At 39.3% G+C, this 14,700-nt stretch overlaps 1 protein-coding gene across 2 annotated transcripts in view; it reads left to right on the top strand.

The window, feature by feature from the left end:
* The first annotated feature begins 747 nt into the window (after positions 1-747).
* Positions 748-14,700, top strand: part of CENPF (centromere protein F) — a 58,212-nt gene continuing 44,259 nt past the window's right edge. The window contains exons 1-7 of one of the 2 annotated variants that reach the window (XM_014783344.2): positions 748-888; positions 3,412-3,611; positions 4,469-4,665; positions 8,905-9,026; positions 9,728-9,819; positions 11,501-11,786; positions 12,897-13,099. In XM_014783344.2, coding sequence (XP_014638830.2) covers positions 3,450-3,611; positions 4,469-4,665; positions 8,905-9,026; positions 9,728-9,819; positions 11,501-11,786; positions 12,897-13,099 — 1,062 coding nt within the window. In that variant the 5' untranslated portion in view covers positions 748-888; positions 3,412-3,449. Of the gene's footprint in view, positions 889-930; positions 1,175-3,411; positions 3,612-4,468; positions 4,666-8,904; positions 9,027-9,727; positions 9,820-11,500; positions 11,787-12,896; positions 13,100-14,700 lie in introns of those variants that run through there. The other variant, XM_087439100.1, reaches the window with a different exon arrangement.

The raw sequence follows: 14,700 nt of genomic DNA, 5'->3' as shown, positions 1-14,700 counted from the left end.
ATTAATTTAACAATTCATTGTTTTGCTTCTGCCTTTAGAAGTGTATTTTTAGTTGGATAGGGAAATAAAACAAGTACACAAATACACATAATACTAGCGGGCTTCAAAAAAAAAAAAAGGGAGAAATTACATCCAGTTTTGAAGATTCTTCTGGCTACAGTGTCCTCCCCTGGGATCCCAGCTAACAAGTGTTCACACTCACCTCTTTAGAATATGATCAATAGAGGACAGCTGTTGAGTGAGATCCCGCATGTTTTAGATTTAATTTCAAATTACTTAGTTTCTATGTGCCTCAGTTTACTTTTAAATAAAATAAGAATACTTTCCTCAAAGAATTGTTAAGAATGACACTGGATGTAGAATGCATGGTAGCATAGTACCTAGTACCTTTGTCCTAATTTATATATTTAATAAATAGGTAGATATGTATGTGCAGCATTACGAGTTTTCACCAGACAGCACTCTCGCGCTGGCTGTAAGGCGATAGACCACACCCTCCTAATCAGCCGGCCCATTCCCGGGCTTTTGCGGAAATAGCGGTTCAAAACATCTTCTAGCCTCAGCGAGAGCACGTGGTCTCCGCCTTCCCTAACAACAAAAAGCTCTCTAACTCCGGCGCTGGCACCCAGGTGGCGAGGGCTTGATTTTTAAATCCATCCGAAAGGACCAATCAAAGGCGGCAGTCCGAGTGCGCGGAAGCGGATTGGCTCACAGCTGCTGACAGTGACCAATAGGCTTGGAGGCGAGTTCGGTCGGGGACCGGAAGCGGGCGAATCGAAAACGGGTGGCGGCCGCGGGCAGTTTGAGTCGGAATTTAGGCTCTAGCCCGCGGAGGCTGCATCGGGACCCGACTCTCGGAGGGGTTGTTTTCCCTTCCCCGCCAGCGAGGTGAGCGTCCGGCCTGGGGTCTGGCTCCGGCGGCGTGCGTGGGGCAGCCGCTGGCTGTCTGCCCTAGGGTGCTGGGCAGGGATGCCCGTGGGATCGTGCTCCGGGTCCTGAAGGTGCAGCGGACCGCCCCCTCCTGCCTGACGGGACTGGAGAAGCCGCCCCGGGTGTGATTCTTAGGGGTGTCGGCGCCCCTTTGCTCCGGGTCAAGCTGTGCTCGCGCTAGTGTCCGGAGACCCTGCTCTGTCACCAGCTTGCATTTTGGGGGGTCAGTTTCCTCCTCTGTAAGGTAAAAGGCTTGGAGATCAGCTGGTATTGCCCAGCAGCTTTCCACTTTGAGGATCCAGTGGCTCCTACTTGAAATTTGGGCATCGGTCCTTTGTTGCATGGAGTAGATGCGAGCTTGCGTTTTGTCTGGGCGGCGGTTGGTGTGCCCATGGTTAGTTGCTAGAGCCTGTCTCTCCTGCCTTCCACATTTCGGACGCGTCTGTGTACCTGGCTCTGCTATGTTATGAGGACCCAGAAATAAATGACCTGAGTCCTACCTTGGAGCCTGATCTAGAGGAGCAGGCAGAGTTTTTATTCTCAGGCTCCGCCGTGGCACCCCCCACCCCCCAAACTCGGGTTTGTTGGTGGAAATGGGGGATTCTGATAAAGAAAAAGCGTGCAAACTGGGCCTGCGGTGCTGGGGGTGGCTGTCACACGTCACGTTTTTTTTGGCCCATGGCGTCTTGACGTAATGATTTCAGTGGCTGGCAGGATTCTTTAGGACAGTTATAGTTGTGTGCTTCTGGGGTACCTTACTCCCACCCCTGAATGAGCAAGCTAGGTCGGAATGGAAGGAGTAGCCGACTGGGACCGTGTAAATTGTCTTTTGTTGGCGGAGAGGCGTGAGACTCCTTTCAGTCATTTTTGGGCAAATAGGAGTGGAGTTGAAGATGCTGTGTTCAAAGAGCTGAGATCTGGAAAAAAAAATTAAACTAGCAGAGAAAACACAGCTTTCCAAGGCTTGATATCTACATTATGTGTTTTCTAAGACCGTTGCTTCTCTCGCTCAATTTTTGAAAATCTTTTTATCATTCTTAGTACTTTCATCAACTATTTATTAGTTGTTCTGATAAAAAAATTTCATTGATAAAGTCGATTGAAACAAAACACTAAAATGGTTGTGGACTTCATTTACTAAAGAATTCTCACTGTTGCCAAAATAACTGGAAAATGAGTCCTTTTTCTTTAAGTTCTAAAGGCTAATGAGTAAAGAACAGTTGCCATACTTTTCTCCCAGCTGATTTAAATTTTCTGAGATGTGGCTGAGAAGGAGGCAGGCCACTTCCCGCTTGGTACCATAGGCTGAAATATACAAACAAGCAAGTGTTTTCAAGGACTAAGATAATAGCTAAGGTACAGAAAGCTTATCAGGAGATACTGTTCTAAGGCTTTAGGAGGTCGCCAGCTTTACCATCCCCATTTTACAAATGAGGAAACTGAGGCACAAAGCTGTTAAATAACATGCCCAATGTCACACATTTTGTAGATGGCTGAGCTGGGATTTGCATCATTAAGACTGTAGACCTGTCTCCTGGTAAGGTCTGTCTGGAACATGACTTCACCGCATTTTGCAATGATTCTATTACTAATATGGCATTCACTCTGTTCACTCATGCATTAATTAACAAATGATAACTGCTTGGAAGGGGAGAGAGGACCTGTGCCATGAGAGACTATGACTATGACCAGGAGATAGGACCAGTTATGGATGGGTGTCCTCAGGGAAGGCTTCCCATAGGAAGAGGGACAAAGTGTGAGTGGGAATGAACAATGTACAGAGGGGAAAGAGCATTTGCAAAATAACTTGTCATACATTTTATTTGTTTATAGGACCTCTTTCACCCAAAAACTTAGAGCAAAATATTCATGTTTTGTATAATTAAAACCAACTAAGCAATGGAAGACGAGTAGCCGTATAAGAAGTCAAACATGAGAAATAAGCGAGGCCAGCCCGGTGGGTGGCGTGGCGGTTAAGTTTGTGTGCTCTGCTTCAGGGAACCCCGGGCTGTGGTTCGGATCCTGAGCGCAGACCTACGCACCGCTCATGAAGCCATGCTGAGGCCGTGTCCCATGCAGAGCAACTAGAAGCATGTACAACTATGACATACAACTATCTACTGGGGCTTTGGGGAAAAGAAGGGATAAAGGAGGAGGATTGGCAACAGATGTTAGCTCAGGGCCAGTCTTCCTCAAAAAAAAAAAAATCCCTATCTCTTGTAGTGATTACTGTTAAAAAAATGAGAAATAAGAAAATCGGAAAGCAAGGGGAAGCCAAACAAGCATGTGATGTACTTCACAATCCGAGTTATGGGGAGCGGCCTTTCAGAGGATGGAGGATAGATGTTATACTGCATTATCTTTTGAAATGTGAAGTTTTGAGACTTGATTCATGGAGCTGGTTGTGTAGACTCCTTAGTCTCTGAGACGTTAGGTTTCCTTGTACTATAGTAAGACCCACCGTCTGGTTATTCTTTTCAGTTAATTTATAAATGTTTGAATGATAAAGAAAGAGCAAAATGAGCTGGGCTTTGGAAGAATGGAAAGAAGGCCTGCCTACAAGAGCTCTTCAGAAAATTCAAGAGCTTGAAGGACAGCTTGATAAACTGAAGAAAGAAAGGCAGCAAAGGCAGTTTCAGCTTGAAACTCTGGAAGCTGCTTTGCAGAAGCAAAAACAAAAGGTATCGCAGAAATGCTGGTTTTTGAAACTGTTCACTCATTATTTTTGGGTTATTGATTTCATCTTGGTCTTTTAAATTTGGAGAGAAATGATTTTGCTATCTTCAGCTGGTAATTCTCCCCTCCTTTTTTGCGTCATTTTTATTTTAATTACCTCATTTTCTCTATCTTCTGTCCTCATCTCTGCTAATATTTAGAGCTGCTGAGTTTCATTTTCGCTTCCATTTGGGACCAGGAATTGGGAACTGCCTTTGCATTCTGCACCAACAAGGCCGAAAGTCCCTGGCTCTGAATCTGAGGACAGTATTAGAGCACTTTCTGGTCCAAATGGATATCGCTTTCTGAGAGTGCACTTTTCACCTTGGTATTCCCAGACCTCTTCTCTTCAGGACTAGGAAATGAAAACTTAAACAGTCTTTCTTTCTTACCCTCTGGATTAGCCAACGAGGTAGTGATACAATCACTATTTCTAAAAGGTTTTTGTAAGTGGGAGAATTTTCCAGTTTCTTACAATAACTGGCTTGAGCAGCTGAACTTGAAAAGGAACCACTAAGGCAGATTCATAGGGTTTATTTTTGATTTTTTTGATTCTTGAAAGCATATTAAAGCTTCTCTTTCTAGGATGGGTGTGTGTAGCCCTGACTAAAGACAATGTAATACGTGACTTTGTAGAACTTTCCTGTCTATAGGCTTCAAAGTGAGGTCATCTAAAATTTCTGTGTTCATTAGGCATTGACATCTGGGTTATTACAACCATATCTCAGAAAATTAGTTGTCAGTGTTAAACTCAGATTTACAAATAATACCTGGTAAATTTACGAAGTGGGAGAACTATTTCCTTTTGAACAATCCCCATTAGGTTGAGAATGAAAAAACTGAGGGCACAAACCTGAAAAGGGAGAACCAAAGCTTGATGGAAATTTGTGAAAATCTGGAGAAGACTAAACAGAAGATTGCTCATGAACTTCAAGTCAAGGAGTCACAAGTGAATTTCCAAGAAGGCCAACTGAATTCAAGCAAAAAACAAATAGAAAAACTGGAACAAGAACTTAAAAGGTAATTTTTTAAATGGTATTTATATGAATGTCTGTGTATGTGCGTCAGATGCATTTGTCTTTTCCTTTAAGGATGTAATTATACATTGCAAGATTTTTTTCCCAGCGCAACAAACAATGATTTGAGGAAAATTAATTCTCTTCTTATATACTTCAGTCCTATCATTGCAAGGCTTAGGACTATATAAATTCATTAAATGGTTGCTCGCTTATTCATTTATTCGTGCAGCAAATGTTTATCAAGCTGCTTTATGTGCCAGACACTGTGTGTGTTACTGGGTGATACTAGAATAAATAGTACCCAAACTGGCAATGGTGGTTACTGAAAAGAGGGAGGGAAGTTAAAGCATGGCTTATGCTGATGGCTTATGTTTTCTCTGAGTGGAAAAGCTGTTGTAGAGAATGAGAGGTAGGGAATTACAAAAGGCCTGAGGAGCACCGAGAGCCCGGTTGAGGTTGGAGACCAGGAATTTATAGTGGGACCAATCTATAGATTTGTATGATTTTTTTTTTTTCTTTAGCATCTGGGATGTAAATGCTGAGAAGGTAAACAGGAGGATGGATTTAGGGTTGTTTTTGGCCAGGGTAATGAGATAGAAGACGATGGAATAATTGAGGATATTGGGAAGAGAGTGGTTAAAGTCATGTGCCATGGAATCTAATTGGAGAGGGAGGGAAATGAAGTCAAGAAGAAGTTCCTACTGAGATCCCCATCTGACAGACCCATCTTCCATCTTAAGCATTAAGTAATCATTTTGCCAGTTTCAATGCCATAGTTAAGCAATAAAAAAAAAGGTGCTGATTATTACTCTTCTATTAAAAAAAAAAAATCCCCCAAACAACAAGAGGCATTAATCAAAATAAAGTTAGTGGGTCCTAAACACTGCTAACTTATAAATGGTATTTTCTTGTTCTAATAGTGGAATTTTGTGAAAATAACAAGAAATGATAAAGGCTAAAAGCAAAAAGACTAACAGTTTGTCCCATTGTTGATTTTGCAAATGCACACCCAGAAATTTTTAAAAAATTTATATTGAAATAACAACTGTTTCTTTAAGTCTAAAGTTAACATCTCACATAACCAAAGTACAATGACCAACCCAGAAATAAACAGTGATTCAATGCTATTAACTAAACTATAGACTTTATTAGGATTTGACTAGTTTTTTCAGTAATGTCCTTTTTCTGTCCCAGGATCTGATCTAGGATTCCACCTTGCATTTAGTTGATGTTTTCTTAGTCTTTTTTCTAAGCTATGACAATTTCTTGTCTTTTGTGACCATGACATTTTTGAAGAGGACTAGTCAGCTCCCTTGTAGAATAGTCCTCGATTTGGGTTTGTCTGCTGTTTTTTTCATTGATTAGATCAGGGGTTTTCAGCAATGGTACAGTTGACATTTTGGACTGGATTATTCTTTGTTGTGGAAGGCTGTCCTGTGCATTGTAGGATACCTAACAGCATTCCTGGCCTCTGCCCACTAGATGCCAGTAGCATATACCCCATCTCCAAGGTTTGACAATCAAAATGTCTCCAGGCATTGCCAAATGTTCTCTGGGAGGGCAAAATCATCCTGGATTGAGAATCACTGGGTCAGACTAAGGTTATGAATTTTTGGTAAGAATATTGCAGAAGTAGTGATGTGTCTTTCTCAGTGCATCAAATCAGAAGGTACATGATTTAATATGATTTTTAACCTGATCACTTGGTTAAGGTGTTGTTTGGGTTTCTCTACTGTAAAGCCCTTTTGTAATTAATAAATATCTTGATACCAAGACATTTTTTTTTCCTAGCATAGCGACAATAATCTTAATTCTACCTACATATCATACATATTTTTTAAAGTTAAAACATTTTAAAATCACTCTTATTTGTCTTTTTGTGAAGATAATTTACATGCTCAGAAGTCTTTTTTCTAATTTGGTTTCCTATCCATGTAGGAGGGTAGTATCTCTAAGTTGCATGTAAGAATGATAAACTTCTATCTCGTTGAGTTTTTTGTTTTCTTGTTTATTGTCCGCCATTCCTATCTCCATGAGAACAGGGACCGTGTCTATCTTGTTCATTACTGTATCCATTGCACTTGGCAATTGTAGGCCCTCAAATATTTCTTGAATGAGTGAATGAAAGACAGGCATTTGTTTTGGAAAAGAGGTGTTAGGGAAATGGGAATATGCACAATTATTCCAGCACCTCAGTATGCTGGAATAATTATTTCTTTGAAAGCACATTTTGGCTACTGGTTTTAATAATTTAGACAGAAATGTTTGTATTTTTAACATTTTAGGAAAAGGTACTTTTGTATACGTTTCTATATTTCATTGCAAAATGCCGTTTCGTAGCAACACTTGCAGATATAAAGTGCTCAGGATTGTACATGACACATAGCAGCTGTTATTGTTAGCATTATTGTTATCATTGTTATTAGTTGTTATTAGTTGTCATCATCACATCATGGGGTTAGGATACCCCCATAGCCCATTTTGTTTAAAAATATTCTTATTATGTATGCTGTGAATATAGATGTTTATAAAAGGTTGTGAACTGTATAAACTTGCGACTTGAAAAACTATTGAGTATAGTTTTCAAATTCTCGCTGGTAACCTTCAAGTGCAGTGCAGGAACTTATTTTCTCCATCAGTGGCCACTGATTAGGTTTCAGGAACACCTCGAACAAGTTTGGTTGAACCATTTGAAATGTTAGTCAAAAACTGTAGCATGTTGGCAATCTCAAAAAGTTAAACCTAGTAGAAAACAGCTTAATTTAGTCCTTTTTTGGCTGTAGTGGCTTGTGTTTTTATCCCTAAGATAAAGGAGAAACAAAAGGTTTGTAAAAATAATAGCAGGGTATACTTTTATTTAATATTTAAGATAAATAACTTTTATGTTTTTAAAGTGAAAGAATAGGGAAAAGGGGTAAGACGTGAATTTGAGAGGGAAAAGAAACACCGATTTTGAAAGGTCTTCAAAATTCATCTCTAGAATCACCAAGCTTGTTACACCTTAGGTATTCTGTAGACCTGCACTGTCCAATATGGGAGGCCCTTGCTACATGTGGCTACTGAGCACTTGAAATGTGGCTGGTGCAAATTGAGATGTGCTGCAAATTCACAGTGCACACCAAATTCTGAAGATTTAGTGCAAAGAAATATAAAATATTTCATTAATATGAATTAATAATTTCATTAATAATTTTTATATTGATTACAAGTTGAAATGATAGTATTTTGAAAATATCAAGTTAATTTAATCTCAATATTTTATTTATTTCTTGTTACTTTTTCATGTTACTAGAACATTTCTATTGGACAGTGCTGTTATCTACTGTGAGCTCAAATGTGATGATTTGATTTGCTGAGTGGTTATTTTCAGCTCACACGTTGCTTCTTTTCCCAGATTGAATTTGGAGCTGGGTGGAGCTAGGGCGTGGGGCACCTTCTTCACACCCTGGTTTGAGTAATGCGTCCGTGGCAAAGAGATTGGTGCACATTGTTAGTCATTCTAGTAGGGTATTCATTTTATTTCTTGTGTTAAGCTAAAATCAGAGACATTAGAGACTTGCAAGAATTGAGTCCTCTTTTAACTTAGGTTGTTTGATTCTGAAAGGTGTTCAGAGCTTAAATGGTAGGGATATTCTGTACATATATACAATATACAGCTTACTTTCCCCACTTCTTTGTAACTGTTTCCAGCCATCTCTTTTCTGGATGCTTTATATTAATTTGATTTTTATATCTGTGTTTTAAAAAAGTCATATAATACATGGTTTGTATGTCAAGTCTATGTTATTGTAATGACTTACTATGGTAAGTAATACCATCCATTCTCACAATTTGAATCCAAGCTACAATGATATCCATTTTCTCTTGTGTTCCTGAAGTTCTGGGTTCTATTATATCTCTCTGTCTTTCTTTGGCTTAGAATATAAAATTTGCCTGGAGTGTGTCTCCAATCTCCTCTTTGCTACTACAGTGGTTATTACAGATCTTCATTATAGCCTTTATAACGTTGTAATTATTGGTTTATATTTCTGTTTCCCTAACTAGCCCCAGTTCCTTTGAAGATAGGCGACTGAGTTTATGTCTGCCATGTAGATTAGTTCTTATTGAAAGTCTGTTGGATAAATGAAGTGGTAAGAATTCTTAGAGGGTGGATTCGTTTGTAAGTTTATTACTTGCTGGGTGCGTAGGTATTCTATAGCTTTGGCTCTGATTTGCATCCTCTTGGGTCCTCTTCTAACAGATGTAAAACTGAACTTGAAAGAAGCCAACAAGCCGCACAGTCTGCAGATGTCTCTCCGAATCCAAGCAATACACCACAAAAAGTTTTTGCAACTCCACTGACACCAAGGCAATATTATAGCGGTAAGGATTTTTTCCCTTGGTATAAATAGCTCTTTTATTGAAATTTCAATTCTGCCAAAGAAATGAATTAATTCAACTTTGAATTCAACTTCTAATTTGCTTGTGTTTGGGGAAAAAAACACAAACACTTGTTACATATCCATTTGTGTATCTGTTGAACTCTGTTGAGCCGCCACATTAAACTTGTTAACATTTCACTTTATCCTTCTGTGATGTGTTTTTAAAAATAACTCAGTTTCAGGGGCTGGCCCGGTGGTGTAGTGGTTAAGTTCACTCGCTCCACTTCGGCAGCCTGGGGCTCGAGGGCCTGGATCCCAGGCGCACATCGACGCACCATGTGTCAAGCCATGCTGTGGCGGTGTCCCATATAAAGCAGAGGAAGATGGGCATGGATGTTAGCCCAGGGCCAGTCTTCCTCAGCAAAAAAAGAGGAGGATTGGTATCGGATGTTAGCTCGGGGCTGATCGTCCTCACAAAAAAATAAAAATAAAAATAACTCAGATGCAGAATATTCAAAACACCTTTCTGTGTATTTTGATATTTGAGTAATTTGATCAGTATCTGTTGCCCTAACCAAAATGTTCTTTCTACTTAGTATACTAGGCTACTAATTTCTAGACTATCATAGTGATTGTTGATCTGTGAATTCCTTCATGAAATCAATGATCCAATTAAAACTGTGTCTCATTGTCTGTGTTTAGGTTCCAAGTATGAGGATCTAAAAGAAAAATATAATAAAGAAGTTGAAGAACGAAAAAGATTAGAGGCAGAAGTTAACGCCTTGCAAGCTAAAGTAAGTTAATTACGGGCCTTATCACAGAGTATGCAGTTAAAAAAGTACATCGATATAGGAAGAAGAGGTTAGAAAAAAATCTGTTTTACACAGAGCTAACACATTTTTCTTACATGGAGAAAATAAATTTCCTGCCACATTGTGATTATTTTTTAGTTTTAAAAATAGGTAAGATGAGTAAAATAGCTTGGGGAGATTAATTTATTCCTAAATATTAAATGTTCATCAGAGTCTATGGAAACTGTAGCCATGTAATTATTTCCCTATTAAGATCTAATGATAAAGGAACATGTTTGGAGAGGGTAGGACCAGAGTCATTCCTGACACTCACTGGCTTTGTCACCAGGAAGCAATTGCTTCATATTGGGTTCTTTTGTTACAATGTGATGGTTGCTACGAGGGACATGGGGTTTGAGGATCATTATTTATGAAATGTTTATTTCAGAGGAGAACATTATCAACATAATCTCTTTAATTCTTTTAAGTAAATTCCTGACAAGCGTTCTAAACTCCATTTTGATATGGGTAAATAAGAGAGGTAAGTGAGGAGATTTGCTTAATGTTGACAAAATAAACAAAAATGCAGGTTTTAGAAACCCCTGCTCATAGTTCAGGGACTGACCTTGAAAATATCTGGTATCTCTAGAATTTACCTTTACCGTTTCTGCTCACGTGATCTTATTTGCTTAAAAAAAAATCCACTTTGGCACTTAATGGTACATTTCCACTAAATATAAGAACTTGGTGAGATGGCACAATTCAGCAAACAGTTTAAGGCTGAATTTATAATTATATACCTTAAATATTGAGGATCAAAAAGTACCTGTTAGAGCTTTAACAATTTTAATTTTTTTTATGACCTTGTTTGAGGTCACTGGGATTCTGATATGTAGCAAAGGCACTGCTTATCAAGATGGATAAAAATTAAACAATAATTTTCTGGTTTGTCCTAGAAATATTATATGCTTTGTTATCCAATTCAGTCATTGGTACTGATTCTGCCCCTGACATTGATGCTCAGAGTTCTTTTGTGGCAGAATGTGCGTCTCCATAAACATGAAACCTCTCCCTATGGCAAGAAAAGCACTTGCTATAAAAAATTTAATGCAGCATCTATAGCCAAGTCTTGATATTTGTCAGAACGGAGGCAGAGAGAAGAACAAAAAGAAGAATTCAAAGCAGTAGAAAATCCACCAATGCGTATTATATAACATAAATACCTTATATGACATTTTTTGGGGTGAGTGATGTGGTGGAAAGTGAGAATCTTGGAAGAATTCTTTAGGTTAATAATTAATTTTGATTCTCTTTGTGCAAAGCCACAGGAGGAGGTGACCAAAGATGGCAAAGGAAAATCAATATCAGAATTCAAAATGGCAGTGAATACTCACCTGTGTTTAATGGAGTAATTGAGGGATGCAGAGTAAATACAAAAGGCCCGTTTTAAATAGATTGGGCCTCAAATGGTACTGACTTTAACCCTTCAATGCTGAAGTCTGACCATTAGAAAATCCCTCACTGGGTATTGGGACTCAGTGGTGCCCTTGACTTGATGAACATTCTTTCTTGGTACACAGTGGAAGTGTTGACTTCTTGGCATCATATCTTTATGTTCTATCTGAAAACAAATAGCCTTGAATATTGAGACTCTAAAGAGCTCTAAAGATTTCTGTTTTTACAGAAAGTGAGCCAGGCTGTTCCCCAAAGCACTATGAATCACCGAGACATTGCCCGACATCAGGCTTCATCGTCTGTGTTCTCATGGCAACAAGAAAAGACCCCAAGTCGTCTTTCAGCGAATGCTCAAAAAACTCCGATTAGGAGAGATTTCTCTGCATCCCACTTCTCTGGGGAGGTGACTCCGAGTAGATCGACTTTGCAAATAGGGAAAAGAGATGCTAATAGCAGTTTCTGTGATGATTCTAGCAATTCTCATCTTTTGGATCAATTGAAAGCCCAGAATCAAGGTAATTTCTTGAGCTAAATTAATTCTATATTAAATTTTCCTGAGATAATTTCAGAGGTTCCAGACATTTTTAGTCCTACAAAGTGCTTATGTGTTTTGTTAGACACATCAGTGGGCATCACCCCAGTCTGGTGATGTGAAATACTGTCTTTTCAATAATGAGTAAAGATATCGCAATTTTGGAATGTGCCTTTATTTGTACTGAAAAGCTGGTGCCCTGAAGCCTTCAAAAGTAGGATGAGTGGCTTTACTTTGTCTTCCCAGAAGCAGGGCGAGTAGGTTGGTTGTAGTTGACACTATCCACACTTCTCATCTGGCTCCCTTTGTGGCCTGTTGGACAAGCATGTGGCCTGGCCTGCTTTGGCCAGAGGTGTGGCACGTGTCTGCCGAACAGCTTTGCTCTGCCCTGCCAGGTTGTCCATATGGGAGCAAACCTGTAACCTTGGCTGCTGCACCACACTGCAGCTGACAGCCAAGGCTACCAGGTGGTGTTTTGGAATCTACTCTGCAGACTATGATAATTTCCACTGCTGTGATATATTGAAAATCACCGCCATTGTTCACTGGTGAGAGCTGTCATACTGCCAATGCCATTGGAACCAATGTTGTGTCGATGTGCGAAAAAAAATTATTGTTAATTTTGGCAATATAGGAAGTTCCCAGTCTTGATCTTTACTGGAGGTAAAACTGGAGAATATGGGAGGGTGAATTTGTCACTGCTTAGTGCTCATTTGCATTGATAGGGGCACAAAACAAATATTATTTTGCCAGTGTGTAAAACCAAGTGGTAATTTTAACAAAGGATGTTAAATGTGATGCACTTTTTGCAGCCGCGCTGAAATACTATTCATGATTTTAGAAAAGTGTTTTCTCCTCCAAGTCTCTCTGTGAAAACATAAAACAATTTTTCTTCTGCTTTCTATAGGATATTTGAAAATGAACGACAATGGAGACCAAACATTGAAATTAAATCCCACTAACGTAGCTTCTGTGTTTAATGTGAATTGATTTATATTTTTGCAGAGTAACATAAGTGATATATTCTGTTTAGTTGTAAATTATTCTGAAAAAAATATGTTAATTGAAGTATGGGTTTTGTTTGTGGTTTAAGAGCTGAGGAACAAGATTAGTGAGTTGGAACTACGTCTACAAGGACAAGAAAAAGAAATGAAAGGCCAAGTGAATAAATTTCAAGAACTCCAACTGCAAATGGAGAGAGCAAAAGTGGAATTAATTGAAAAAGAGAAAGTTTTGAATAAAAGTAGGGATGAACTAGTGAGAACAACAGCACAGTATGACCAGGCGTCAACCAAGGTACTTGACTTTTCGTGAGTTACTGAAAAAAATCTCCATTTTTCTATACAATCCTTTGGAAAGAGTACTTTGCACTTAGGTTTATGCAATAAATGTTAGTAATGAACCTTATTAATATATACTAGGCAATATTGATGCAGTTGATCTAGTAAATTCTTTTAGAGTTGGGTAGATCTGGGGTCAAATGCGGACTGCACATTTTCCCAGCTGAGTGACTTGGGCAAGTTGCTGATCTTGTACATCTCAGAGGGTGGTGGAGAATAAAGATTATGTGTATACAGCACCTGGCATGGTGCCTGGCACATAGAAGAGGTGCTTAAAGTAATGGAACTTTAAAAAAGGTTTAGGACATATGATAGAATTTAATTGATCTATTCGTGGGATCTAGTGTATATACTCCTGCCATTTAATCTTAAGACTTTAGTTAAGGCTAAGCTTCTTAGCCTGTTATTTTTTCTTTCTTTCTTCTTTTTTTTCTTTTTGTGAGGAAGATCAGCCCTGAGCTAACATCCATGCTAATCCTCCTCTTTTTGCCGAGGAAGACCGGCTCTGAGCTAACATCTATTGCCAATCCTCCTCCTTTTTTTTTCCCCAAAGCCCCAGTAGATAGTTGTATGTCATAGTTGCACATCCTTCTAGTTGCTGTATGTGGGACATGGCCTCAGCATGGCCGGAGAAGCGGTGTGTGCCTCGGTGCGCGCCCGGGATCCAAACCCGGGCCGCCAGTAGCGGAGCGTGCGCACTTAACCACTAAGCCACGGGGCTAGCCCCTTAGCCTGTTATTTTTGAGGGTTTTTTTTTTTTTTTTGAGTTGTTGTTGCTTTGGCCCTAACCTACTTACTTCTCTAGTCTTGTCTTTTTTTTTTTTATTATTCATTCATTCACTGACTCATCTGACAAATATTTATTGACTCCCTACTATATGTCGGGCACTGTTCTAGACCTGGGATGGAGCAGTGAGAAAATAGACAAAAATCATTGCTCTTGTGGAGCTTCATCCTGATGGGGCATCAGGGGGCAGCAGATATCCCCCATGGATATCTGAGTCACATAGGTAGTATGGTATATGGTGACAACTGTAGAGAAAAATGAATTATCTTTTAGGACCAACCATGATTATTCGGTGTTTCTCGAACCTAATCTTTATCTGGGCCCAGTGTTTTGCTCATCCTCGCCGTTCTGCTTGGCTTACCCTCCTCTTGGAATACTCTTGACCTGTTCCTCATCCTATGAGCTCCTTCCCTCATCTTGTAATGCAGTGAGGTCTTTTCTCCTGGGATTCCCCTTATGACCCTTTTATTGTCATTATTTGTGTTCTACCCCTGGGGTTCCCACGCTTGGCTAATTGTCAGAATCATTGAGAACCTTGCAAAATTAATCCTGTTAGGCCCATGTCTGAAGTGGGCCTAAGGAGTTTACTTTTAATAAGCTCTCTAGATATTTTTAAGGCAGTAGGTAAAAACCACTGTCATAGGTAGACCTATATCTCCTATTTGCTTCTTGGGGACAGGTTCTTTCTGTCTTTTTTAAATTAATCTTTTATTTTAAGATAATTGTAGATTCATATGTAGTTGTATGAAATAATACTTTGTTAAAATGAT

The sequence above is a fragment of the Ceratotherium simum genome, chromosome 2, assembly GCF_057802395.1.
Source record: "Ceratotherium simum simum isolate JZ-2026a chromosome 2, ASM5780239v1, whole genome shotgun sequence".
Lineage (NCBI taxonomy): Eukaryota > Metazoa > Chordata > Mammalia > Perissodactyla > Rhinocerotidae > Ceratotherium > Ceratotherium simum.
Note: the sequence above shows the minus strand (reverse complement) of the source record. Positions and strands in the feature narration are given on the sequence as shown.